This window comes from Cuculus canorus, chromosome 17, assembly GCF_017976375.1.
Source record: "Cuculus canorus isolate bCucCan1 chromosome 17, bCucCan1.pri, whole genome shotgun sequence".
NCBI classification, from domain to species: domain Eukaryota; kingdom Metazoa; phylum Chordata; class Aves; order Cuculiformes; family Cuculidae; genus Cuculus; species Cuculus canorus.
Genome location: NC_071417.1, coordinates 1034159 through 1059683, shown reverse-complemented (window position 1 = coordinate 1059683; position 25525 = coordinate 1034159). Strand labels below are relative to the sequence as shown.

Below are 25525 nucleotides of genomic sequence, written 5' to 3'. Positions count from 1 at the left end.
CAAAGAATACGAGATTTATGTAGCTATCACTGCCTGTTCCCACTGAACAAAAGGCACTGTACTTTTATGCCTTCATTCACAAGTTTACATGAAGAAGAACAAGTTGAAAGCACCCCTGAGTCAGGCAGCCCTGCACCCCCCAAGGGCAGGTGGCACCAGCTCAGGACCAGAGCACCTCTGCGTGCACAGCGGGTACAGCTTGGCCACTGTTCACGCCACGGCACATAATGTGCTCTTCAGAATAGAGCCAAACAATAGAAGATTTGTGAGATAATGTAGTGGAGCAGAGCCGAATACTTAACATTTTGAAAAATGTAAGGGTCCGACGAGCCGAGGAGAGCAGACACTGAACAAAACCTTTTCAGAGGAGACTGAAGCCTGCCCACACGTTATCAGCCTCCATGACAAGCGTGAACTGAGACCCAATTGTGTAACGCAGATCAGAAGCTTTCACCACAACTCTGGCAAACTGAAAAGCTCTCTAAGTTTCCAGCAGCAGGGCTGTTAGGGGGAAGCACAGTTCATATAACCCCCCCCACTCTCCTCAGGAACAACGATCATAAGGAAGAAAAGCAACAGGCTAAAAATGCAATGGAGAGTGGGGATCAGCACATCCCACGATAGCAGAACAGCCCCGGATAACACCTGGTGCCCCTGTGTTTTTCTGGAGGAGGCTTCTCCACTGCATATTACAACTCTCCACTTTAGCTGAATAGTTTTTTGCTACATAAGGTGTTGTTAACTTATTTAGCCTTATTACAATAATTGCTTACATTAGAATTCATTCAGTTATGCCCAAAACATATTCCCGCTTGAGCTCAGAAAAGCAGATTCTCTTCCCAGACCTGCTCCAAGCAGCTGGTTCTGGTATAAGACTCCTGCCCGGGACCTGCTGATGACAAAGGAGTCACACACTAGTCTGAGCAGACCATCTCTCCCAGTCTGGTAACTGGCACAGCTTCTTCATGGAGACAGCTGGCGCTGGATCTCCTGGCTCTTCCACACAAGGAGCCAAATGCCCGCAGACCCAGCCCTGGCACCAGCCATACTGCTGGGGCACTCTCTGCAACATGCTCCATGGTCCTTGCTTCATACCATGCAAAAAGAAGACATCACTGCTGATTTAAGAGCACTCTGGACTGCAGTCACAGGAAGCAGGGACAATATTTTGGCCAAGCATTTCATTTGGCTTGTTCCAACACTCTTCTTCAGGCAACTGCTATCGGCTACAGTCAAAGACAGGACACAGGGCTAGATAGACCCAGCACAGCTGAAGGAATAGCTGCAAGAAAAGCACTGTAAGAGGAAGTACAAATCAACACAGATTAAATTTTTAGGTGTCATACTGGGAATAATTTGGCCTACAGAACTTTGGCAAAAAGGCTAGAGGGTAAGCATGCTGCCACTTTCAGATCTGCAAGCCTGACAGAGCTGCTCAGTTAAAAAACAATTCTCGTCAAGAGCCTTATGAGACTACAGGTTTCTCTCTCGTATGAAATATTCTGTTCAGAAGTAAAGCTCTTTTCAAGTTAAAGCAGAGTTTTTAAATTGAAAATTATTTTTAAGCCAAATGCTTTTTGGCCTGAAGCCACAAGCAGACAAAAGTTCCATTTATATTTATAGATCAGATTACCTCCTCACCATTCACACATCCATCTGTTTCAAAGGTGCAGTTTTCATTTATACCTTCTTAGGAAAAAACAAAACCAACCCCAAGGCTTTTAATTTCACCAAAGCCTTTCAATGACTACAACTGAAATTAACAGCACCCACTTGTGTATGACTTCATTTCATTGCTGTTTGGTGTATAAGCCTCTGTTCTGTGATCCCATTAACTTAGATGACAGCAAGAAGTAAGGAATTAAACAGAAACCTGAAGAAACATGACTAAATCTGAGGTGGGTTTGGGCCATCTGATTCTGAATGGGTTGGAAGCTTAGCTCACGCCTGCAGCCATTACCTACCAACACGCTGTCTCTGTGCACGCTTCCCACGCTCTCACAGCTCCCCGTCTGCCATGGGTTAACACCACATCCACAGCCTGTAGAATCCAAACTACGAAACTAGGAACAGGCCAACAAGTTCCTTACAACAGTCACTTTAACAAACATTAGCTTGGATGCACCTACATAGGTGAGTTATATATTTGGGTTTTTTAAATAAAAGCATGTCATCCGGATACAATGGCCTCAGAGATACATATGTAACACACAAAAAAATGTTTGGATAGTTTTCTGTTCAGATGTACTCAACAAGAATAATAATCTATCAGTATCTCTACACACAATGTCCCCCTTTGCAGTTATCCCAAGATAGCTGTTGAATCTGGAGAAATTCAAACTTTACTATCTGCTGCTATAATAAGGGGGAATCATGTCTGAAACAGAAATGTTGATTTTTTTCAACCTAAGAAGTATATATATCCTATATATCATCAACATAAGAAGGAGATGGAGCTGTTGGAATGGGTCCAGAGGAGGCTACAAGGATGATGGGAGTGCTGGAGCACCTTCCCTACGAGGACAGGCTGAGAGAGTTGGGGTTGTTCAGTCAGGAGAAGAGAAGGCTCTGAGGAGACCTTAGAGCAGCTTCCTGAAGGGGCTACAAGAAAGGTGGGGAGGGGCTGTTTACAAGGGCATGGAATGACAGGACAAGGGGGAGTGGCTATAAATTGGAGAGCAGCAGATTTAGACTGGACGTTGGGAAGAATTTCTTCACCATGAGGGTGGAGAGGCCCTGGCCCAGGTTGCCCAGAGAAGCTGTGGCTGCTCCATCCCTGGAGGTGTTCCAGGCCAGGTTGGATGAGTCTCGGGCACCTTTATCCAGTGGGAGGTGTCCCTGCCCATGGCAGGGGGTTGGAACTGGATGGGCCTTGAGGTCCCTTCCAACCCAGACTATTGTATTCTATTCCATTTCATTCTATTCTCAAAACCACTCACTTTGGCCCAGATTTTGGAAAGGGCAGTATGAATGGTCTAAATGTCCCCCTGCTGCCCCCGTTTCTGTCCTGGGCTGTAAGGCCTGGCACACCCGCACCAGAACAGAACAGCTGTATGCAAACGCACAAGAAAAAGGTCTACAAATTCCCCTCCTAGAGCTACTGTTGTTCCCCCTTACCCAGTCAGATTAAACAATAATAACACCCAGACAAAGAAAAGCATTTACTTAATGCTGTAATCTTCTCAACAATGACTGCTCTGGAAAGACAAGTAGCAACAATGACCTCTGCAAGCAAATGACTGTTTTCCAAGGATGGCCTTGGAAGCCCCACCTGCCCGCAGGCTGCAGATGCTCAGCCACCTCCTCAGCAGAGCAAAGCAGCCACCTCTATGCCTGCAAGTGATTTCATCTGCAAAGTCACAGATGTGCCTACTCAAAAACATACTATCACGGCAGCTCCTCAGAACATTAAGGCTCTTTAGACCTTCTAAATAATTCCAGTCGCCTGTACAGCAGGGGTGTTATTTGTTATCCCATCCTTGGGGATTACAGTTCAATTACTTTGGATGGAGGATAATATACAGCAAATAGCCCAAAATCACACTGACTGCTTGTCTGTGCAGGAAGTAAGAGTTTCAGCTGTGTCAAAGGGGAGGAAAAATCCAAGCTGTGTCTACAGTGAGCCTCCTCTAACATCTCTCCCCCGACATCGCGCTGTCTGATCTCGGTGTCAGCACTACTGTAGTTCAGCCAGACTCTGCCAAAGCCTACTTAAAAACTGAGCAGAAGAGATTAGAGATGAGTGGCTCAAAAATGAAGTTAAGCAAAACCTTTATGCATTTATCATAAAGGATAGGCTTCATAGTCCGTGAGGATATTACTTGGAAAACAATCTGCAACTGTGATGCATTTCCTTAAGCTTCTGCAAGCACCGGTCCATATAAAATGGGATTAATTCATAAACTTATCAGCAAAAATTCACATGGCCCAATTCATGGTTCCCACTTCACAGGGTTAAAATTTAAGCTATCTGGCATATCATGGATGAAAAAAGTGTTTTTATTACCACACTTATGATTTTCAGAGCACAATTCTGCCCTTGAGCAAGTTTGCTATTTCATTGTTAATAAAGAAACCCTAAAGGAAAACCTCAAAGGAACTAAAAGGAAGAAGAAATCTTAAACTATTTTTTGTATTTATCTGTTTTGCTGACACTGTAATTTCTCCAAAATAAATATTTATTACACTCCTCAAGCAAAATGAGATTTAATCCAGGGTTCAATTTTGAGATAATACTGAGCATACTGGGGATTTTAATTCCATTCTCCTTTTCTAGCCATAAAGCTGCAGGTGAAAACACCCTCAACAAGCGTTTCCTTTGTTGTTGTTGTAGAAAATAAAAGCTTGGGCATCCTGGGGGAATTTTTTCAGGTGAGGTGGGCAACGCGCTTACCCCTACAGGGATGTGACAGCAACTGCCTCCCCCATCACTCACAGAGGCATATATGCGAAGAAGCAGCGTGCTCATGGACCATCAATTGGATTAATCCTGCTGTGAGCAGATGGCTCTTCCTCACCCTTATAGCATGGCTGCTTTGATAAAGACATCAGTAATGGATAATTCAAGTTATCAGAAGCTCCATCAGAAGCACGTAAAGGGTGTTGGCTGCATACCAGCTGGCTTCAGGAAGTGATTTCCAACATGAATATGCACTATTTTAATTTCAGAACAGCCTTTTCCAACTCAGCTGAACGCTAGCAAGCTTAGTAAAGACAGATTAAGATTAGCAAGGATGGATTTATGCAAAACTAAAATAGACCTGATTTTAAACTCCCCATAGATCTTTCCTCTGTAAGAGAATCTGCTTTTGAAAGTACAACGTAGTGATGTAAACTTGCAAAGAGGTAAGCCCTTGGATATTCTGAAGCCTCTTCAGTATTACCTTCCAAGCAGAAAAGGCTATCTCATCTAATCAATTCTGCTTCTCCTTCCAAGTCCTCAAAGTGTGTAAAGTTAACAGCAATGTCCCCTTGCAAACGTACTGGGTCCAGAAGCTGCTGCAACAGCTGGTTTAGATTCTCCAGTTTAGCAACAGATTGAGCTTAAATCTGCAGTAGCCCACGTTAACTTTTGACTTGGAGGCCAGACCAGTTTCCCCTGTTTCAAGGAGTTCAAATATTTAAGAAATGCATGCTAACTTCAGCTAAGCTGTGATGAGCATTCCTATCTGGAAACATTTATTAACATCACTGTCCACTTAAGAAACAGAAGAAGGAACCTGACTTGTGAATCAAAGTATAAACAATGACATCAAGGACAAACACTGTCTTTACAGAGCTGCTGACCTCTGACCAGCTCTTGGAAGACAGAAGTGCATTACAAGAGTCACCAATGTCTTGATGGAAGCCTGAAGTCTGTGATCTATCTGAAACACTTTCCTCACACAACACATACCATATCCTCTCCTATTTTCCAGTCTGTTTACAGTTTTAACAGCACCAAAAGATAGTCAGCCGTAATGACGTAAATGTCACAGTGCAGGATAAACTGGACGCAATCCTCCAATGGTACCCAGAAGAAAAGATTGCTAACCTCACCTAACAAAGCAGAACAGCCTCGGCAACTGTAGCCTTGTTTGTTCAAGATCAATGCCAGATTGAAATGCAAAATTAGCATAGTTTCTGTTAAAAGGAGAGGAATACAACTAATGGCAATCTCAAAGGGTTTATGATAATGATTTTCAAACAAACCTTATTTCAGAATTTGAAACCACTGGGTTTGGATGGTAGAGTTAGTTGAGTAGTTAAAATTTTCAAGGCTTATGACTTACACGACATGATATTCTGACTACAAATTTGGCTCATGTGTCAATAAAGCACATATTAAACAAATTAAGGTTGGCTAACTGATAGATCTCAAAGTAGCTGACAGCATAAGGTCACTCAGGAATGGAATTGTTTTAGTTTTGTTTGCATTAATCAGAGCAAGCCAGATGCTCATCCAGATCCATAAAAATGCTGAAATCTAGATACAACGAATTCCTTAAAAAAAAAAGTTCTGCTAACACATAGATTGGCAGAATAATTAAAAAAATAAAAAGACAAGACCAAAAGTGTACGTGCATTCAGTTGACATCAGCTAAAGCAGGCGAAGCCAGAGGCAGAGCTACACCTCTGAGCACAGGCAGCAGCTACGGAGCAGAGGACGAGTCCTGAAGAACTTCAGCATCCTGGCAGGTGAGTGACTCAGGAGTAGCTCGCTTTGGCATTGCCACGACAAAACAAATAAATGACTAACACAGCCTTCAGCCATCCGAAGCAAGTGAGCAGGAACTCAGCAGGGCGTTCTGTGGCACCATGGCTGTATTAAATTCAAATCTGGGCATCCAGACTTTTAACTTTGCATTGGAAAATTGAAGGTGGCAGAAAAGAAGCCACCAGGAAAAGAATTTGAGGGTTAAAAAAAAGTTTGAGAGAGATCTTAAATCCTCTGTCTGTTGAGGAGACAATTACAAACACCAAAAAGTCATCTCTACATAAATCCTAAAGGACTCTGTACCTAGGAGGGAAGGTACAATGGGGCTCAATCCCCCAAGCTGATGCACAGTTCAAATAAGACAAATTAGAAATACAGTACAAGTCTAGTGGTGAGGCAACTAGTTACTGGAGCAAAACAGAAGAACTGAGATAGCACATCCTTCACTCAGTACCACTGGACCAAAACTATGAGCTTTTCAGGAAAATATACTTTAATCAACAAGACATGAGAAGTTCCTTGCAAGGATAAGGGTTACAGATGGTGCAACAAGGTGATACTGGTTCCTTTAAGCAGTCACTTTTCCACATCTAAGCCTGATCCTACAAATATTTCCAGGTATACTTATGGGCATGCAGGCTTCTATCATTCTGCTAAGGGTATGGAGACAGTGTAAACATCGAGTTGAGACTGGAGAGAAAAAGGAAGTCAATCAAGGGCAAGATGATGAAATGGACAGGAGAAACATTAAGTAATTAAATTAATATTGACATTTTCTAGCCAAAATTAGCACTTGGGAATCACTGAATGAGTATTATGATCTCTCCTGAATGTTACAGGAAAAATAAAAATGCAATAAAATCTAGTTTGGTATTATGTACATATGTACATAACCTTCTAGTCATTCCCTTAAGTCCTTATCATGAGGAACATTTAAACATGAAGTTAAATAGCTACATGTTTTCAAATTTCACATGCATTTGGAAAGCTTCCTGTACCACAGCCTCTTAATTATGATTTTGCTGTATTCATTGTATGCCTACAACTAGGCACTAGAACAAATAAGAATGAAACAGGAAGGGAAGCAAAAGCCACGCTGAAGAAAAGCAGCAGAACTACCTCCACTCATTCCAAAAAACAGCAAAGCAATTTCTATGTTTAGACTACTTGGCCTCACATTTCCATTATGAAGTTTTGATTCATAATTCAGGAGCCAATGCGAGCAGTCAGGTTTTGTTTGCAGATGAGCTAATTCCTAGCCTTTTCTTGGATTAGATCCAAACTCTAAAAAGGAGGCAATCTCTACGAAAGGCAAAAAGACATTTATTCTATTCAGAAGCTTTGAAGATCTGTCAATATCAGAGATCATCGTATGCTCCTTGCGCAAAACCCATACAATATGACCCCTTAACGAGCACTGGAAAAGTTCAAGGCTCAAGCCTACTAAATTGGAACATTCACAAAGGAAAAATATTAAAAGTTGAATTGAGAGATTATTGCTCTCAGATTTGCCTTGGATATTTAGATGCAAAACACAGCTTCCCTCTATTTCCTTATGAAATCAGACGTGTACTCATAATCCAGTTAAAAACAAGTGCACTAAGAATATTTCATTTTTTTTACTGTTCACAAAACTTTAATGTCAAAAGCTGAGTGACTCTGTATGTATATCTGTGCCCGCTTTTGTAGGATCAAGCTTTTTTAAATTCATAGATATTAAAGTCAGAACGATTTAGAAATTCAAATTAACCAAGGAGTGAGGAGGGGCAGTGAACCAATAAAACAGAAAACTGGAAATTTCTTGGTGAAAACATTATTATTCATAGCACCAAGCTTAATTTCTTTATTTGCAATTTCAGATATTTAGAATGGTCAAATTTGCACAAGTGAAAACTAGAGGCCACTTAGATACTTACATATTGGATAGATGGTAGATTTAATCGTTTACAGTCTTAAAACTTTGTCTACGCGAGTCTTAATCCAGCCTTTTTCTGTGGCTAAGACACAGATCATTTTGCAAAGTTAAAGATAAGAACAAACATTTTGTTTCAAATGTGGTGTGTTCTGAACCTCCGATTCATTTCTCTGCAGTTTCCAGTTCTCATTCAAAATACGTGCGATTAATCAGCCTCTCATTCCCACAGATATTCTTTGATACGTGAGCATGATAGAGGAAGAAAACATTTGCCAAAGCTGCCTGCCTGAACAAGTACAAGGGTAAGTGTGTGCGGCAGACAAGAATGCTGAGCAACCATCAGTCCTCTGGGGAAGGGAGGCAACACCAATGCTTTGCTTAGAAACTAGAGTTCTCCTGCTTGGCCCGGGTCGGACACGTTACAGCAGCCCAGTCACGGAGGACTGCCCTTCTTCCTCTCCTCTGCTTCAAATGGAGAGGGTTTTCAGAATTCTTAAGGCACTAACATTTGTGTCACATCAGAACGCGAGTTCTGCAGGCTCAGCCTCATGTCTCTGACAGTGGCCAACAGCAGATGCTTAGGAAAAAACATGTAAGTATTACTCATTCATCACATCTTATCTATTCTAGTGTTCTGGCATCACTGATGGTAAAACTCAGGGCAGACAGTGCTAGCAAGATCATAATTTAGCAACAACAATAAAATCTTCTGTTCACGCTCAAAGCAACAAATCTAAACTATCAGAAATGCGAAGCAGTTCAAGACGGAAGATGAAGGGCAGGTACATCTATCAACCATGCTTTCGGTTCGATGCACCCTTTTCATAGGGCTGGATTTGATGACCCATGAAGTTTTTCCCTGCAATAATATCAAAATCACACAGCACTTCATTTTCTTTGACTTCAAACAGTCAGATGAGCCCCAAAGAAAAACAACCCAAGGATCATAGCTATATTTCAGAGGGAATTTGTTTCAGGTTTGAGATAGTCTCTTCTATCATTTAGTCCCATTTTACATTCTCAGGTATTTCTTATAGCACTTCCCATGCATTGTTTTAGAAATATGTATGTATATAGTTCATATATCAAGAGAAAATGTAAATAAAGGCCAAGCATTAAAGGGAAAAGACAATGTATGTTGCATAGTGTGCTAAGGCTGTATGAACTAGAAAATGATACGGCTAATGAACCAATAATCAGTCGTGCTTGCAGAGATTAGTCTCTTGAAGGGTGGGCAGAAGCAAGTTTCCTAAAAGCCAGTGTTGCAAGAAGTGTGAAACAACTTCTGACTCAAAAATTATATGTGGGAAAAAAAAAAAAGCAAAATCTTTCCATATGCACAAGAAGGGAAAACAAGTGGCTTCTGCTATCAACCTCATTTCAGAATCACGCTGTATCGGATCACACAGAACAGAACTGAATTATTTACTCAGGTAATTGGGAAAAGAAAAAAAAAACAAACAAAAACCCTTGAATCAGTTCACAGGCACAGAAATGAAGAATAATTTCCTATTTGCATTCTTCTTTATCCTCTCACCTATTCACCCCTTCCTTCCAACAGCACCATGCACCTCTACAGTCACTCCAGCAGGCAGCAGAAAATATATGCCACAGCAGTCAGGAGCTCTGCAGGTGCCAACTGACCCCTGGTCCGCACCGCCCAATTCACTGGTCAGCCGCTGTCAAATGATGCGCAGCAGCTGAATGCTGCCCGCACGCTGCTTTCTCCTGAGCGGACACATTAATTTGTGTCACCCTTCTATTTCAGAGACAGCAAAGCTTTTCCAAGCTTCTAGCTCTCTTTTCAAACGTGGTTAAAGCTGACCAGTGAATTCAGAAGTCATTCAGCTGACAGGGCAATGGCAGGAGCCTGGCATTTCCTTAGGAAGCAGTCTAAAAGGAGTAAATAGCCTTATATAGTATTCAGATTCAATCTGGGCATCCTTGGTTTAAATACCGAAAATAGTAAAGACGGATAAGAAGTTGCCCAATATAAATGTCTTTAAAAAAGCAACAACTAGGAGTTTAACATTTGTAGACATCTGGGAAGTTGGGAAATACTAACGTCTGAATGATTCAAGCAGCATCCAAAGCTCTAACCGTAACATTTAGTGTTTTTCACTGTTAGACCTCTGGCAGACTAGTCCTTATCGTCAAATGGCATCTAACTGGACACAGTTCGCCCTAAACAAGTAAGCTGTTTCAAACTCAAGCTAATACTCAAGCTAATAATTACCACTTCCATTCTTCTTTTAAGGTGAATTTTGGTCAAACCTCCTGCAGAGCCAAACAATTAGAACTCGCTCAAGAAACATTTTTCAGGTTTCTTAGGCTTACTGACATTATATATAAACCAAAGCTAAGCTTTCTACAATAACAGCACACGGCATGCCCAAGTAGTTTTTTTACACATGCGTAGTTTTTACTTCCTATGCAATTATACAGTCTGCATTTTACGTTACTAATGAGGCAACCTCATCATTCTATTGCATTTTCTGTAAGGGCCATTTATATAAGGTCTAATCTTGCTAAGCTCAGAACTAAAAGGTCTTTATTCTCAGGCAGGAAGGCAATGAAAAGATCATAGCAGACAAGACAAAGCCCCCCAGTGTTAATAGCTAGAAGCTACTGACCAGGTACCTCCACTGCTCTCCACACCCTCCAACAATGCCCAGCGCCCTCTGGAATGGCCCTCCTCCTGAAGGGAACCGCCAAGGCTCACAAACTGATGGCTGCCGCAGGACCCGGGCTCATCACTTCAGCAGATGCTATTTCTGTTCTTTTCACTGAGATGAAAGCGATTGACGGAGTCACTGATTAAGCCTAGAAACATGTTGTACTGCAGTTACTGCCACAGGTCATAAGGCACATAAGCAACAACACATTGACAAGCTGTATCAGAGGAACAAAAACAATTCTTAAAGAAACCTGTGATGAAGCAACACCAATCACTGGTCTAAAAATGCCAATTAAAAAGAAAACAATTTGGGTTTTTTGCCATGAATTAGGATATTGTTTAGCAATACTAAATATTTCCACCTTCTTATTTCACAAAGATGCACTCTCAGGAGAGAAGTAATGTAGGAAGGTATCAGGCACTCAGATTCTACTTTAGCCTACCACCCAGTGAGTCAGGCGTAGGTAGGAAGGGAAGTTTGACCCCAGATGTTTATTTGCTTAGATAGCTCCCTGTAACCTACATTTTGGCATTCTTAAAGAATTCTCAGAGGTCTCAAATACCCACAGACACTCAATCTTGCCTTTCACTGCCTTCCTGCCAACAGACAAGGCACACCAGATGTGACCTCCAGAGCGGCTGTTTATCATATGAGTTTCGCATCATAGAAGTGAGAAGCAGCTGTAAATAGTGGAATATTTTGACTCCCATTATCAAAAGTGGAGGCACACCCTCCATTCCCTTCGAGAATCCCTACTGACAAACAGTTGCTTGGAGGACAATACCATTTTGTAGAGTCAACTAAGAAATAAAATAATCACCGTGTGATGAAGCTTTGCATTAAGAAATTTCCCACATCCAAATCTACATCCCAAGCACCAAACATATTTCGGAACACACATCAGCTGTTGTACAGAGAATTCAGGCTCAGTCTCCTAGCAGCATCACTATTAATAGAACGCATTTAGAATAATCTTTAGTTTCAACCTCCCCAAACTCTACGGATTGAACTTCAAAAGGCAGTATTATATAGCTATCCAAAACAGATTTTTCCTCCTTGGTGTTCTGTCGCTGGTATATGTAACGCCAGAATTAGTCTAAAGAACAACATCCTCATTAAGTGGTTGATCAGTCAGGAATAGTCTACCTTGATTACAAATTAAGTGGCCAAAAGGAGCTTGTACTTTTGCCAATATGCTTCTGCTATGGTAGAGATGTTCAGGGATTGTCTAATTGTACAGAGTTGCTTCTAGAATTAAAGCAACTCTAAAGCTAGCGTGATGCCTTTGAAATTAAAAATACACACACACTGACATGTTTTCAAACTTGTCAGTTCCCATCTGGAGCAGCATTCACTCATCTCTGCCTTCAGCTTTAAAGAGAGTGCTGTTCCTGGAATCACAAATGGAGAAGCGCTGTGTGCAGAACCCTGGGCGACACAGCCCAGGGATGGATCCATTTGAGAAGCGCAGCAGAGACAGCAATTACATCTGTATCACAGATCAACAGCAGTCTGACCTCCTTCCTTCTCCTTTTGCCTAGGACTCTCAGACAAAACTCTTCCAGCCGCCCTCTGATGCTCTGAACTCCCAGAAGCACACATGCTCCAAGGTGCACGGGCTTTGGGAAGCCGAGTACAGCTGAGGGGTACTACTACTTACAAAGAGCCAGTTACTACTTAAACAATTACAACAGATACACACAGCTGCTTCTTGTCCCCCCAGATTTTAAAGCACTTAAGCCACTACAAAGCCATCATTCCTTACAGCCCGAGTGTCTTTCCCACAGTCTTAACCATCTAAAAATTGCTTAAAATTGCCTGTGACATCTCTTCATTTCAACTCCTTCCCCTTCAGTTCTACCACACTTGAAGACCGTTTATGTCAGGACTGTTCACCAAAACCATTTCAGAGCTGCCTTTTACCTGCAGTCAAGCATGCAGGAGATGATCACGAGTCTTGGTTTGGCAGCTGTTCTGCTTATTAAGCTATTTTAACTCTTCCTACAAAGAAGGGATCTCTTTCTTCCATTCCTCTTGTATCCTGAACCTTGTCTCTGTGTCAGCATCACCACCACCCTGGACTCTTTAAACTGGCATTTCGAGGAAGAGGCAGATTCTCACCATCAATCTCTTATGGTGCAAACTGCTTTCATTGCATTGCTTGTTATGCAGAGAGATTCTTCATGACATGTGCAGTGCACTGAACATCTTCAAAATCCACCTATTCCACATATTATATCAAAAAAGACATTCTCAGGTCTCTCTTTGGTGCTTTATATCCATTAAGCATTGGAGAATTCTTCAGTGCAGGGATTATGCGCTGCTTAGTATATTTACCTCTTGTAAAGTGCAGGATAAATAATACTTATATTTAAAAAGCAATACTGGCAAATTTGGCCCCCTCAAAGTTTAGCCCATTTTTAAATTTTCATGGGCTACTGATATTTCTTTTGCATTCTTTCACTGTTCTATCCTCTCAATATCCAACCGCACCAGGTATACACTCACACACTTAAAGACTCTCTCCTGTAAACCAGCCACTGGGATCTCAAGCTCCTGTGATGCCACAAGTCAAGCTCTATAAAAATCTTACGTTCTTTTAGCTGGCCACTGGATCACAAAAATCCAAATGTTTATTAGTTATTTTATAATCATCCTTTAACACAAAAGATAAGCCTTTCTGTAGGTCAATATTTACGTGAGATATTAAACAAGCTCCCTAAAGACTCTGGACATATCCTTTTAGCATTTTTGGATTGACTTGTATAGCCAATGTATGAAAATAGAAGTTATGAATTCAAATATAAGTCTATATATATATATAGCATCTGCAGTTTAGGGGGAAAATTGCTTAGTTTTATGAGACTGAAACTGTAACTTGACACTACAATAAAGGTGTTCCTGGTAACCCCCCAGCTAAAAGGATTCACACTGAGAATTTCAGTTTAAATGGGGACACAAATCACTGGTAGGTTTAAGCACTATTCACTTGCCTGGCCTATGCCCTATGGAATTTAGGAAGTTACATGCTGCAAACCACTCACATGCCTGATTGCACTGCACGGGCATAAAGGAAAGATTACAGAGCAGAACAGGGCATAAAGGAAAGATTAGAGAGCAGAAAAACACTCCATTACAATCAACTCACCACGTGGTTCATGTCCATTTAAATTCAAAGGGTGCTGCTTTGCTCTGAGGAGGAGGTAAAATAAACCACCAGCCACCTATACAGAATCCTCTGGCTTCTGAGTTCAGTTTGAAGCCCAGGAAATCCAGAGGAGAGGAACAGTAGCATTTAAGCTGAAAAGCGAATCTCACCCTAGATAAAGCTAATCCACCCCGGCAGGTCTGACTTTTATCCACAGTTGAAAAGATACTTTGAAGAGAAAATGTTTTGTATTTCAAATGCAACTCAGTTCTTATGAAAGACAACACAAGGCAGGATGCCTCCCAAGCCCCTGCACAGGTGACTGCTTTTCTTTACAGATCAAAATGAGGACTGAAACAAACCCTGGGATCTGGGCAATTCTTCTGTCAGGGCAGTTTGCGGTAATAGTGCTCCCTGTGTACTATACTTCCACCAGTAAGAGGCTGGGTATTTTTCCAGTAGCAGATGGAGAAGGGAAAAGAAAAAAAAAAACACGAACAAGTAGTAAAAATTGTTCTTACTACTCATCTCGACTTAGCAGGACAATTTGCTTGCACTTACTGGACCCAGGTAAATCATCTGAAGAGCTTTCAGGTGTTTACCTCTCAGGTTTGCCTCAATTTACAGTATCTATCCTGCAAATGCCGTCCACCTGACTCAACTCTGCCTCCCTTTATGGATCTTTCACTCCTTTCCTTTCAGAGGGCTGAAAGAAGAATGTTTCAGAACACCATCATCAACAGTGAATTACCAGAAACAGTTCATTCAAAAGTGGCACACTTGGAAACAGCTAATTTTATGTTGAGCATAACCTACTTTCGTTAGTAAGCAAAGCAATTATTATTTTTAGAATCTTCGTTCCTAAAGACTCACTAGATTTCCCGTTTTTACATTTAACATCACTATTATGGGAAGAGAATTCACACAGCTCATCTAAGGCTGAAAGGTTTGTACTTTGCAGCCACACTTCAGGGGAGGAGAGATGAGGAATGAGGTCCACTATTGTCCTCACCGTACTGTCCCTGAAAGGAAACAGCTGGGGTAAACAGAAACTAGGCAGACTGAATCTCATGACAGCTTAAAGTACATGTTCTTTAAAAACCCAAATTATTGTGTTATTTTATGATTATGGAAATAAGGCCATTTCCATATGATTATGGAAATAAGGCAGTTTCAAAACGTAGGCTAAGTTTTCAATACTTGAACACTAAATTAAGGCACTCTGTTCTATCCTGGTTCAGGTATAAACTCCAAAAGTAGAATATTCACTTACATATATCATTGATATTTAGTGTCAAAGGAAGCCCACTGGGTATTCTGTGGGTATTAGAAACAGATTCACAGTCAAGTACAGTGATACAGATCTCTCTGGTGAATCTGATGAATGCTCTGAGTACTCCACAGGACTGAAGACAATGTTTGGGTATAAGTTTCAGAGCATCTGAGATGTTAAAGAGGATTTATTTAGCTTCTTCCAGATTTCAAGTCCTGTGAGTAACGAGAGAGGAAGAAAACAAGTTTTTCATTTGTCATCTTCACCTAAAGGCACACACAATATTCTGTAGAATCTTGCCCAGCCATCTGGAAAAGCATCACTGGAAAATGGCCTAAAGATTCACTCCGATCTGCTTTCAAACTTTAAATCTCTTTATTTACACATACAGCTAGCTAAACAAGTGATAATTTTGGAATTATGACTCCAAATCTATGGCCCATTCAGCTCTGCCACACTTGGGATCTCTTACCCTGTAGTCTATCTCTCTGCAGTCAAACAGCAACACCAGAGCCTTTGGTCTGAACACAGTTGCAATTTACTGTCTAATCAGTTTTCCCCATATCTAAATTGATAATTTCCATTCAAGAAATAGGTTTAAATCTCAACTGTATGAGATGATTTGCAGAAAGACAAAATAAGCTCTCAAGGAAGCAGAATTACTACAGAGACTCCGAAGCTCATGCAAGATCTTATTTTGTTCAACTGCACTGTAAATCCACCCACCATCCCACAAAAATAACAGATTGCACTATTCTATGTCTTGGATGAGAGTCTCAAATGCTTTCTAGCTGGCCAAAACATGCTCCAAGACTTTTACTAGCAACTTTAACAGCAGAAAAACTGACACACCTCTGGTAGCATTGAGACCAATCCCTGAACAAGATGTATAACAAAGCACTCGGCTTTTTAGCCATCCAGGCAGTTAAAACTAAACATTGCCAAATAACCATCTTGAATGTGTTAGCTAAGAAACCCCTAGCCAGCAAGTAAACTGCGTAGTAAAACTGGATGTTAGCCTGAAGCTTGCAGATTTAAAAAGCATCCACAGGTATGTTTCAAAATACCAGATTTCACTAAAAGCCCTTATTTAAAATGTAGCAGTCCCTGTAGATAAAACGTCCCATTCTTCTACAGAGTCTCCTGAGGAGGAGTCCCCTGAGCTACTCCTTCACTACTATGCGGTGTAAACTGCAAACCTCTACACAAATCCATTGAAGAAATAGCCTTACTTGGTATCTGGTCAGAACGCATATTTCCTGCTATTGAGTTAACCAACTCTCACATTTCTCTGATCAAAAGGCAGCAGCTGGTTATGATGATCTGTTGACTGAGATTTGTTTCAAGCTTCACACACTGCAGCTTCCACAGCCTAACACCTTCCTCTGTTTCATTCCACAATCAGAAGATGGATATAGCATGCAAGGGCTCTGCTAGCTCAGGAAGGTGGAGTAACTACCAGTCATTTACTGCTAATGCCTACACAGACTCTCTGGGTACTTCACGCACTGTCAGAAAAGGTATTAATTCAACTCCTGCTTTTTTTTGCTAAGCAAAGGCCAGCAAGCCTGCCCTGTTACAGTGAAGAGCCTGCTTAAATCCCACTAAAATTAACAGCCCACTCTATCTGCTTTTTCTCCCAATAGATCCTGAGCAGTTCATGTTTGCTCAATACTGTTTCAGATTCTGCTTGAAAAAAAGCACTCTTGCCAAAGCAGAAAGGATAAATCATCTTGCAGAAGATGTTTCTCTAGCTGTAATTTTGCCGAGAGTAACCATTTTCATTACAGTCCCACCCAAAATTACCACTAGTGAAGCAATACCCTTTTGAGAAAGGCATTGTACAAGCATATTCACTCTTGAAGTGTTTTAGGACTCACTGCAAACAATTTGAACCATAGCCAAGAGTGATTATTTTAAGAATTCCATTGCTTGCATGTCCTATAGTATCTTGCGTGCATGCACTCTGCACAGAACCATCAGAGCAATTTTATCACCAACAGAATATTGAACATGAGCACAAGGCTAACTACTGTGAAATAGCCTGAAAGCAACAGCAAACTACCCACTGGGAAGTTAAAGCTAGTTGGCTACAGAAGGGGAAGAAGAAACTGAAGCTTTTATGTACTCCATACAAAATGCAGTTCATCTGGGTCTGCTTTGCTGCCAAGATTTTTATCATGGCTGAGTTTAGGTTTTGTTTTTTTCAGAAAATCAGTGTCCAAGCATAGGAATACATGGTATTTGTTTTGCTGTCGAAACATAAATACCATGTGTTTCATCCAGCAACACAGAACACTTCAAAGTTTCATCAGAAATGAGAGACATACCATAGGGTAAACTATTTGTCAAGTAGGCAGCAGAGTCTGGGGCAACATTTCTGCCTTCCAGCTCAGTCTCTAAAGACAAGCTATTTTACACTCCACAAGAAACTACATACATTCTTTTCTGTTGTTTGAGATCCACTCAGAGTCTCCCAATGCATGTGTTTTCTTTAAAATTTTATCCCCAACCCTAACTACTTTCTCAAAGGGAAATGTCAATGTGAAGAGGCCCTTACATTTGCTCGATTTATAGCCTTTTATTAGCTCCCCACGCATGTGATGCCAAAGGCTGTTCTTTTGCCAAATCTCTTCAGTCCCTGCTTAAAGCAGAAGCAGATGCCGTACATTGTCAGCACAGAAATACATGTTCTGATTTAAGCCACCCTATCCTGTTACTTATAGGTAATTTCAGTTCTTGCAGAAGCTCGAGTATCACTTTCTCAGGGATAGGGGAAGCATTGCTTTCGAGTTTAAACTGCCTTGTTTCCAACCCCCCATGCCATTATTAAATATTCCCTCCATACCTCCTAGCAGCCCAAACACACACCCTACCATTCCAGAGTGGAGCTGGCAGGCTCTTCGTTGCAGCAGGAGAGCATTTCCCCTAGCAGCAGAGCACAGAACATCGTCTTTCTGTGCTTCTGCTAAACCTCTGGCCAAAGCCCTGCCTTGTCACCAAGTGCCACACAATTAAATCCCAAAGCCATTCCACAAGCTGACTAGAGAGTCTTAAGAGTTACCTGACACAGAATACCAGTACGATGTGTTCCAGGTGCATACATTTTCCTCTACTCTTTCTTTTACATATACAGAGTTCCTACACTTCCACTACACGTTCATGTCTGCTAAAATTTCTTTCTCCTCCTTCAGAAGTGATTTCTCAGTCTTTGCATAGCACAGCCATGATAAGCAGCATGTGTCACTCCTCAAGGACACAAGAAAAGCAAGTCCCATTCTTTTCCAAATGCTTCAAAATCCTCTTGCCAAGTAAAGCCTGATGCTTCAGAGCCAGCAGCGTGCAGCTCCTGGATTAGCAGCTAACCAGCTCTCAGCCACCAGTAGACAGCTTTGTGCACATACAACCCTTGATCCTCTCCTCAGCCAGACAGCAAGTTCACAGCGCACGCCAACTTGTGTATTGTTAATTATTCTTCCTTCCTCCCTAGATCCTTCTTGTTCTATGATCCAATTAGCTCAGCTGTTGAAGAATGAGTAATTTGCAGCATGATCCAAAATTAAAGAAATTAAAACCAGTTACTGGCTATGTCCAGTAACGTCATGACCCCGTGAGGGCTTTCTTAGTTGAGTTTCCCACCCGAGTATTGCTCAGACATCCACGTCTTGTATTGCTTTGGACCAAAGTCCCATGGCACAGTGCAAATGGCATAGTGCAAAGCACGAGCCCATGAACACACTTGTAATACTCTGGCACGGCATAAATATTTTCCACAGGATCAATCACAGTAGTTCCAGTTTGCTTGGCATAAACCTCAGGTACACATGCCTGATGCTTAAATTCAGAAAAAAAGGAGACCTCAGCCATAAAAATTCACCCTAGAGATTTTATCCCTAAGAGAAAAAAAAAATACAGTTTCCTTCTCCAAACCAAACAAAATTCTGGAGTAATTTCAGTACTCCAGTCAAAAACCTGACAAGCTCAAAATGCCATCTCCTGTGTGGACATGGCTTTCACTCCCACAGCCCTCACACACACCTTAGTTAAAGGTTCAGATGCAGCTGGAGGAGAGAATAAGAACCTGCGCTGTGTCAACTACAGTAATGGAGAAATAGAAAGTAGAGAGAAATGCAGGACCGTGCTTGATAGGTTTGCAACTGTCCATGAGATGAGAAAAAATTAAACTGTTGACTCTTTGGAACAAAGTGCAATTGTTCTACTTCCGTTATGGGTTTCCTGGTTGGCTGTACACATACCTATGCATATACATGTGTATATATAAATGTATATATATAAGGTTGTGTATATATGCGTGTGTGTGTGTATATATATATATATATAAAAGGTTGTATATATATATACACACACATATATATAAGATTGATTTTCCTGCTTTCCTACTCAGTCACCTGAAATCCATGCTGAAATGTCTTACAAGTCCCAGGAAGCCAAAAGGCACCCAAAGTGTTCTAATTCCAGAAATGTTAATGTAAGAAACACTGTCCTACTCACAGCTCATTTAAACCTCAAGCAATGGATGTAGCAATCTTTTTTTAATGGCAGGCGTCACAACGAGCGAGATGATCACATTGCTCTGCAGCAAAGTATTTCAACTGATGTTTTATTGGCACAGCACGCTAATTTAACGGTTTTGACAATTATGAATTTTGCACTAACTTTTCCCTGAAGTATTTTCTGATGTTTTTTCCATTCCTTCTCACCTGCCTCCTCCAAACACCCCAGCAGCCGAACAGCATCCCAACCCTAACTAGCAGACTCCTGTGCAAGTTACTAAGAACAAGAGTGGCTCAAAAGCAATAACCTTCAGCAATGTAAAGCAGTGGTGTTTATGCCATACTTTCCTCCTCCAAGAGTATTATATAAACACAACGTTCACAAGCCTCTGCACTGTCTGTCAGAAGCGCGAGGCATCAGCAGCTCTTGACTCCCCAATCCAACACATCTATGAGCTAATTTTACACTCGAGACTGTTCAAATCAAGAGCAATGACACATGTGACAACATACCCTGGTGTTCCAGCGCTGCCCCTCATACACCTCAAACCTTACAAAATTCTAATTTTCATATGCACTTTGAAGACATGCACTAATTCAGACACAAACCTACCTGATCTCAAAGAAATTTTTAGGAGTATAGAACTGGTCTGGTTAATCAGGCTTACGCAGATAAGAAAACACTTTCTTAACACATGTGTCCCAAAGCCATACTGCCATTATAATGAATTTGCAAAACAATCTGATATGAAAGAAAAGGATAAATCAATCCCTTAACATCCTGTTTCATAGTTGTTGTTCTTTTCCCAGCAAGGGAGTAAATTGCCAGTTTTGTAGCTACATCTGTGGTGTTCTTTGTTAGAAACGCTCCTCCAGTATCCCAGAAAAACAGCAAATACGTGAGAAACACAGGAGGTAGATGTTGGCAAAAACAAAGTTAAGAAAAACACACAAAGAAATCCAAAGCACGCAATGTTTGGCACATCTTATGTTTTATCCACTGGTACTTTGTCATGCTTAATGATGGCTGTTTAAGAAAAGGAGAAGGATAGAAGCATGAAAAACAAAAGAAGCCTGGCCCACATGGAGCAGGACTGAGGTCTAAACCAAAGGGGAAGCAAGCTACAAGAGTCCAGATGTGGCCTTGCTAGGAAGAACTGACAGATGCTTAACTACCACCCTTCATCATCTATTTGCTAAAAACATGGGCCAGATCCAGAAGTCTTAAAATGACTGGAATTGCTCCAACTAAATTCAATAGGCTTGGATCAGATTTTTAATTGGGCCAAAAGCAAGCCCACCATTTGTTGATCGAAACCAAAGTTCAACAAAGGCTTTCAAAATACATAGTTTTCTTGGTAAGGACAGACCATTTTTAAATCTCCTCGGAGTTCCTACTGAAGAAGCAACAACCAAAGCATATTGCTGGCTGATTCACTGGTGTCCCCTAACTATGGCTTGAGAACACACACACACACACACACAAAAACATCTTTGTGCATCCTTTATCCAAAAGCATTTAGTGCACTGTCATTAAATTGAACCAATAACTATGAACTTACTAATACAAATAAAATTTCTGAAAACCTGGAATTGTAAAAAGCCTTTTTAATTAGTAACATATTTGGATTATCCCAATGAAACATATCTCCAAGCAGTAACTTAGACAAAAGGCTCCACTCATGTATAGTGGGATTTGGTTTTCTTTTTATTTGTTTAAAAAGCTTTACAACTATGGTCTGTTAGAGATCTTGGAAAAAGAGCCTCCCCATAATGCACCTATTGATTCAATTTACAGTCCTACTAAAGCAGGGCCTTTTTTCCGCAAACATTCTCTGTGCTCCCATATCAAAATAATAGGGTATTACCGTAAACCATGCATGCCCTGGGAAGAAACTGTTAGAGCTGCAACGCAAAGGGAAGTGCCAAAGACTAGACAAAATATCCTTCCAAATTAAAAAATAGTTTACCTCCCCCAAGGGGGCACAGTGAACTCTGCCCAGTGGCTGGCATAGAGGTCTGTGGTCTCAGGGACACCAATGCAACATCTGTAGCAGAAAAGTGAAGCTATTCCTTCCACTGGATATCAAACAGCAAAGTATTGCATCACCTCTAGCCCTTCCCCTAGACGAAGATAAATAAATATTGACATAAAATTTCTCTCCACAAAATTTTTTAAAGTACGCTTTTTAAACAAATGTGGTCTTATTATGTTGTCTTATTTCTATGGTTCTGCAAGAGAACCAGCTCTCGCTACAGAGCTCTTGTTCCGTGAACAAAACATTCAGATTTGGCCTTAAGAAGATGAAGAGCTGCTTACCTGTGCAATTTGTGCAGCTGTTAAGCCAACTGAAAGCTCTCCCACAGACAGACACAAGGTGAAACAGACTGGCAACTTCATCTGTCACCTAGATGAAGCAAGTCCAGGGGCAGAAAGTATCTTCAGAAGGATCCTCAAGCCCAAATGGGAGATTGTGCCAGCCTACTCCTGCCAGCTTCTGTGGGGGATCATTTCACTAAAACCAGAATGAAACCCTTTCCACTCTTACGCTGTTGAATAACAATGCAAAATAAGATAGATCATTCCCTAGCCTTTCATCAAGCCCTTTATTAGGGATACGTTGGACAGAAGTAAAGAAAACAGCGTGACATCTCTTTTCCTTGTAACTAAGGAATTCTTTTGTTGTCTCTCTGGACAAAAGGGTTATAAAGAAAGGCTCCAAAGTCAGTCACCCACTTGTATAAAATTGTCTGACTGCATCCTAATAAGGCAAATTCCCAAGCGGAGAGAAGATGCACTGTCTTTGGTCCACAACACTCATTAATGTAAGGGGAAAATAAGTTGCAACAGTCAACCTACAGAGCAGAAACAAGCTAGAGAAGGGGCAGGGAACTGTAAGGTCTGTAAAGCTGAACCCTGCCAAGTTTAGCTTTTTCTCAGTTTCAAAATATTCCACTACTGCAGGGTTTTCACTGGAATAACTCATTTCAAATGAAGAACAGCATTCTAGTATTTTTATGGTCACACCTGCACACACATTTAGGAGGTCCATTTCCTGCCTCACTGTATACAAGCACAGCAAGGTTCCTGATGTTTTTATTGCTCTCCAGACAATACTTGTACACTGATGGAGAAATAAGATATATAAAATTATTAAAAAAAGAAAGGAAAAGAAAAAAAGATAACAGAAAGTTATAAATTATCCTCAATGCCAGTAGTCCAGGAAATGCCTATGATTTACAGTTAGGTAGCACAAACACTTAACATGAAGAAGAGTCATCTTTGCCAGGAGTTAACTTTATAATCAAATTGCTGAAGCTCAGGCATTATAGGACCTGCAGCATTAAAATGGCAGTCATCCAAAATGCTACGCAGCACCCAACAGATCTTATCTTCCAGATGAGATGTACGCAAGCATCTTTTGCTTAATTCCTCCAGCCACTCATGATTCTTGAAAAGAAAACTGGCCAGGGGGAACTGCAGTCAGGATCCTCTGCTGTGTTCTACCCTAGAATCTGTCCGGCACACTCCTACGCAGAGAAAGAGCCTTCCTTCTTCTGAAGGAACAAGTGCAGCAGAGGACACGGACATCGCTTTACGACTGGAGAAAAGGGGAGGAGCTCTTGGCTTCTTTTACATTCTCTTCATATGAAAAGGGATTTCCCATGGATAGGGACACATGAAATGGCTTGGCAGCTGGGAACAACTGACTGCGAAGAAAAGGGAGAGCTTACAGTGGTGGAGACCACTCCCTCGATCATGATATAGACACACTTTAAATGCAGAGAAATCAACGCCATATAAATGCTCTTACTTGGCCTCAAAGCAGCTCTACTGTTGCTGCCTCTCCACATTTTCAGCCACAATTGCTTAATGCTCCTCCACTTGTAACAAAAATAGCCTTTAAATACGCCAAATATGCACGGGAAACATTTTTGGCTTCTATATTTCATTTTATAAGCATAAAATGAGGAAATGGGACTGATCTGCAATGAACAGCAAGAGAGTCCATTGTTAGCATGCTCTCCCTCCTGGGGAAAAATTCTTCAGGAAAGGACACTGTAGATATAAGGACCCGGGAAAAGATATTCAGCATAGTGTTAACAGAAGCAGGTTTTTGACAACAGCACTAAATGAAATGAAAAATCTTCTCATCATTAAAACTGTCCCTTCTGAAGAAGATAATTATTACAAAGATACTTAAAATTTCTAGGAAGATCAGTATCACAGCTCAGCCTTGTGGGACAGAATCATTTCCCTTTGCACTGCTCTTCTGAAAACAAGGACTATCAAGTTGACTGAATTCTGTTAGGTGTGCCTCGATCCCCAGCTACCTGACCGCCAACCTGTAAATGCGGTTAAAGTAGAGATCCAGTATGTTTTCTTTAGAAAGACTCAGGCTCTTGCTGCTCAGCTACCCCACACTCTTCTGGAATCTCAGCATTTACTCATGAGCAAATGACACAGATGAAGCCCAGAGTAAAAGATACAGGAAAATGTCCTTTGTGGGTGGCTGCAAGATTGACAGAAGCACCTCTTCACTTCTTGAAATCCTAAGATTTGGCTCTTGTTCTCCTCAAGTCCACAAGCCAGCTTTAAACTGAATGTTATGTCCTTTCCTACTCATCCAGGAAATACAGACCTCCAGCTAGTCTTTACTAACCAATTTCCCTAGTTATAACCAAGCGAAATCATTTCAGTGGCATAGCTGCATTCACAATAAGAAAATAGCACATCTTAATACAGTTCATCCCTTACACTATTCTAAAAGGTCCTTCCTGCCAACTTAATTACTTGGAAGTGACTAAATCCAGTTCCCTCCAGCAAGACTGAATTTAAAAATACCTCAGTCTGGTCATTCATCAACTGCAATACTGGTGCTCCGCAAGGCACAACAGCTTTTTTATCTTTTCTGGTTAAGTTAGACGCTTCTTTTAAGGGCAGGCAAAAAAGTTCGGTACATCGAACTGATGTTCAAGCCCAATGAACATTGACATTCAGCAGAAATACACATAAACTCTATTTATTCTTACCCTCCAATGTCGCTCTGTGCCATGAATAACCTCCCAGCCAAAACGTAAAGTATTTCCACTTCCAAAGCTTGGCAGTTTCCCTTTTGGATCGCCCACACAGAGGTTCACACAATAAAATGAGACATTCTGTATACCAGAGGAAGAAGAGAAATGTGAGCCCTCCCTTCAGCCATTCAACACAAGATTTGATGAAAAATCAGAACCATACAAACCAAGATAATTACTTTAAAATATTGAGGCACGCTGTTACTCAATGTAAAAAGCCACGCAATTCTTCGTATATTTGGTACAGGCTCAATATTATTACAGGCCATGAAATTTTTATGCTACACACTCCTGGAATGAATAATTTTAGAAGCAGAAAGTTACCATTTTTTCCTCCAGGAAAGTGATGTTTCCTTTAGCTGAACCACTTTATGATTGCAATAAAACACTCCAGGGTGTGGTGACAAACTGTCTAATAATCACCACACCTACAAATGAATGAAGTCAGTGTGTCACAGCACAGATGAGGTGGGGCCAGATCGGACATCACCATCATATCCTGTTGTGAATTATTACTTTATGAAGAAAAAAATAAAGCTGCATTTAAGGGGGCAGGGAGAGTTAAACAGTTCTGAACTTTAAAATCACTCTACACGTACAGCACACAACACGGAGAGACAAGGAAGCAGAGAGAAGGAACCACCTGCGTGCTTGCACTTGCTTAAGAATGTAAAACGTTTCTCAAAAAATCCTTTTCTGAGTGTAGATTATGCAGGCTTTTT

General features: G+C 41.1%; 1 protein-coding gene across 7 annotated transcripts in view; it reads right to left on the bottom strand.

The window, feature by feature from the left end:
- The window catches only part of ZDHHC8 (zinc finger DHHC-type palmitoyltransferase 8), a 132443-nt gene that overhangs the window by 83651 nt on the left and 23267 nt on the right, over positions 1-25525 (bottom strand). Inside the window, exon 2 of one of the 7 annotated variants that reach the window (XM_054082479.1) lies at positions 24759-24884. The exons of the other annotated variants lie outside the window; for them this stretch is intronic. Coding sequence (XP_053938454.1) covers positions 24759-24781 — 23 coding nt within the window. The 5' untranslated portion in view covers positions 24782-24884. The remainder of the gene's footprint in view (positions 1-24758; positions 24885-25525) is intronic. 7 annotated transcript variants of the gene reach the window in all.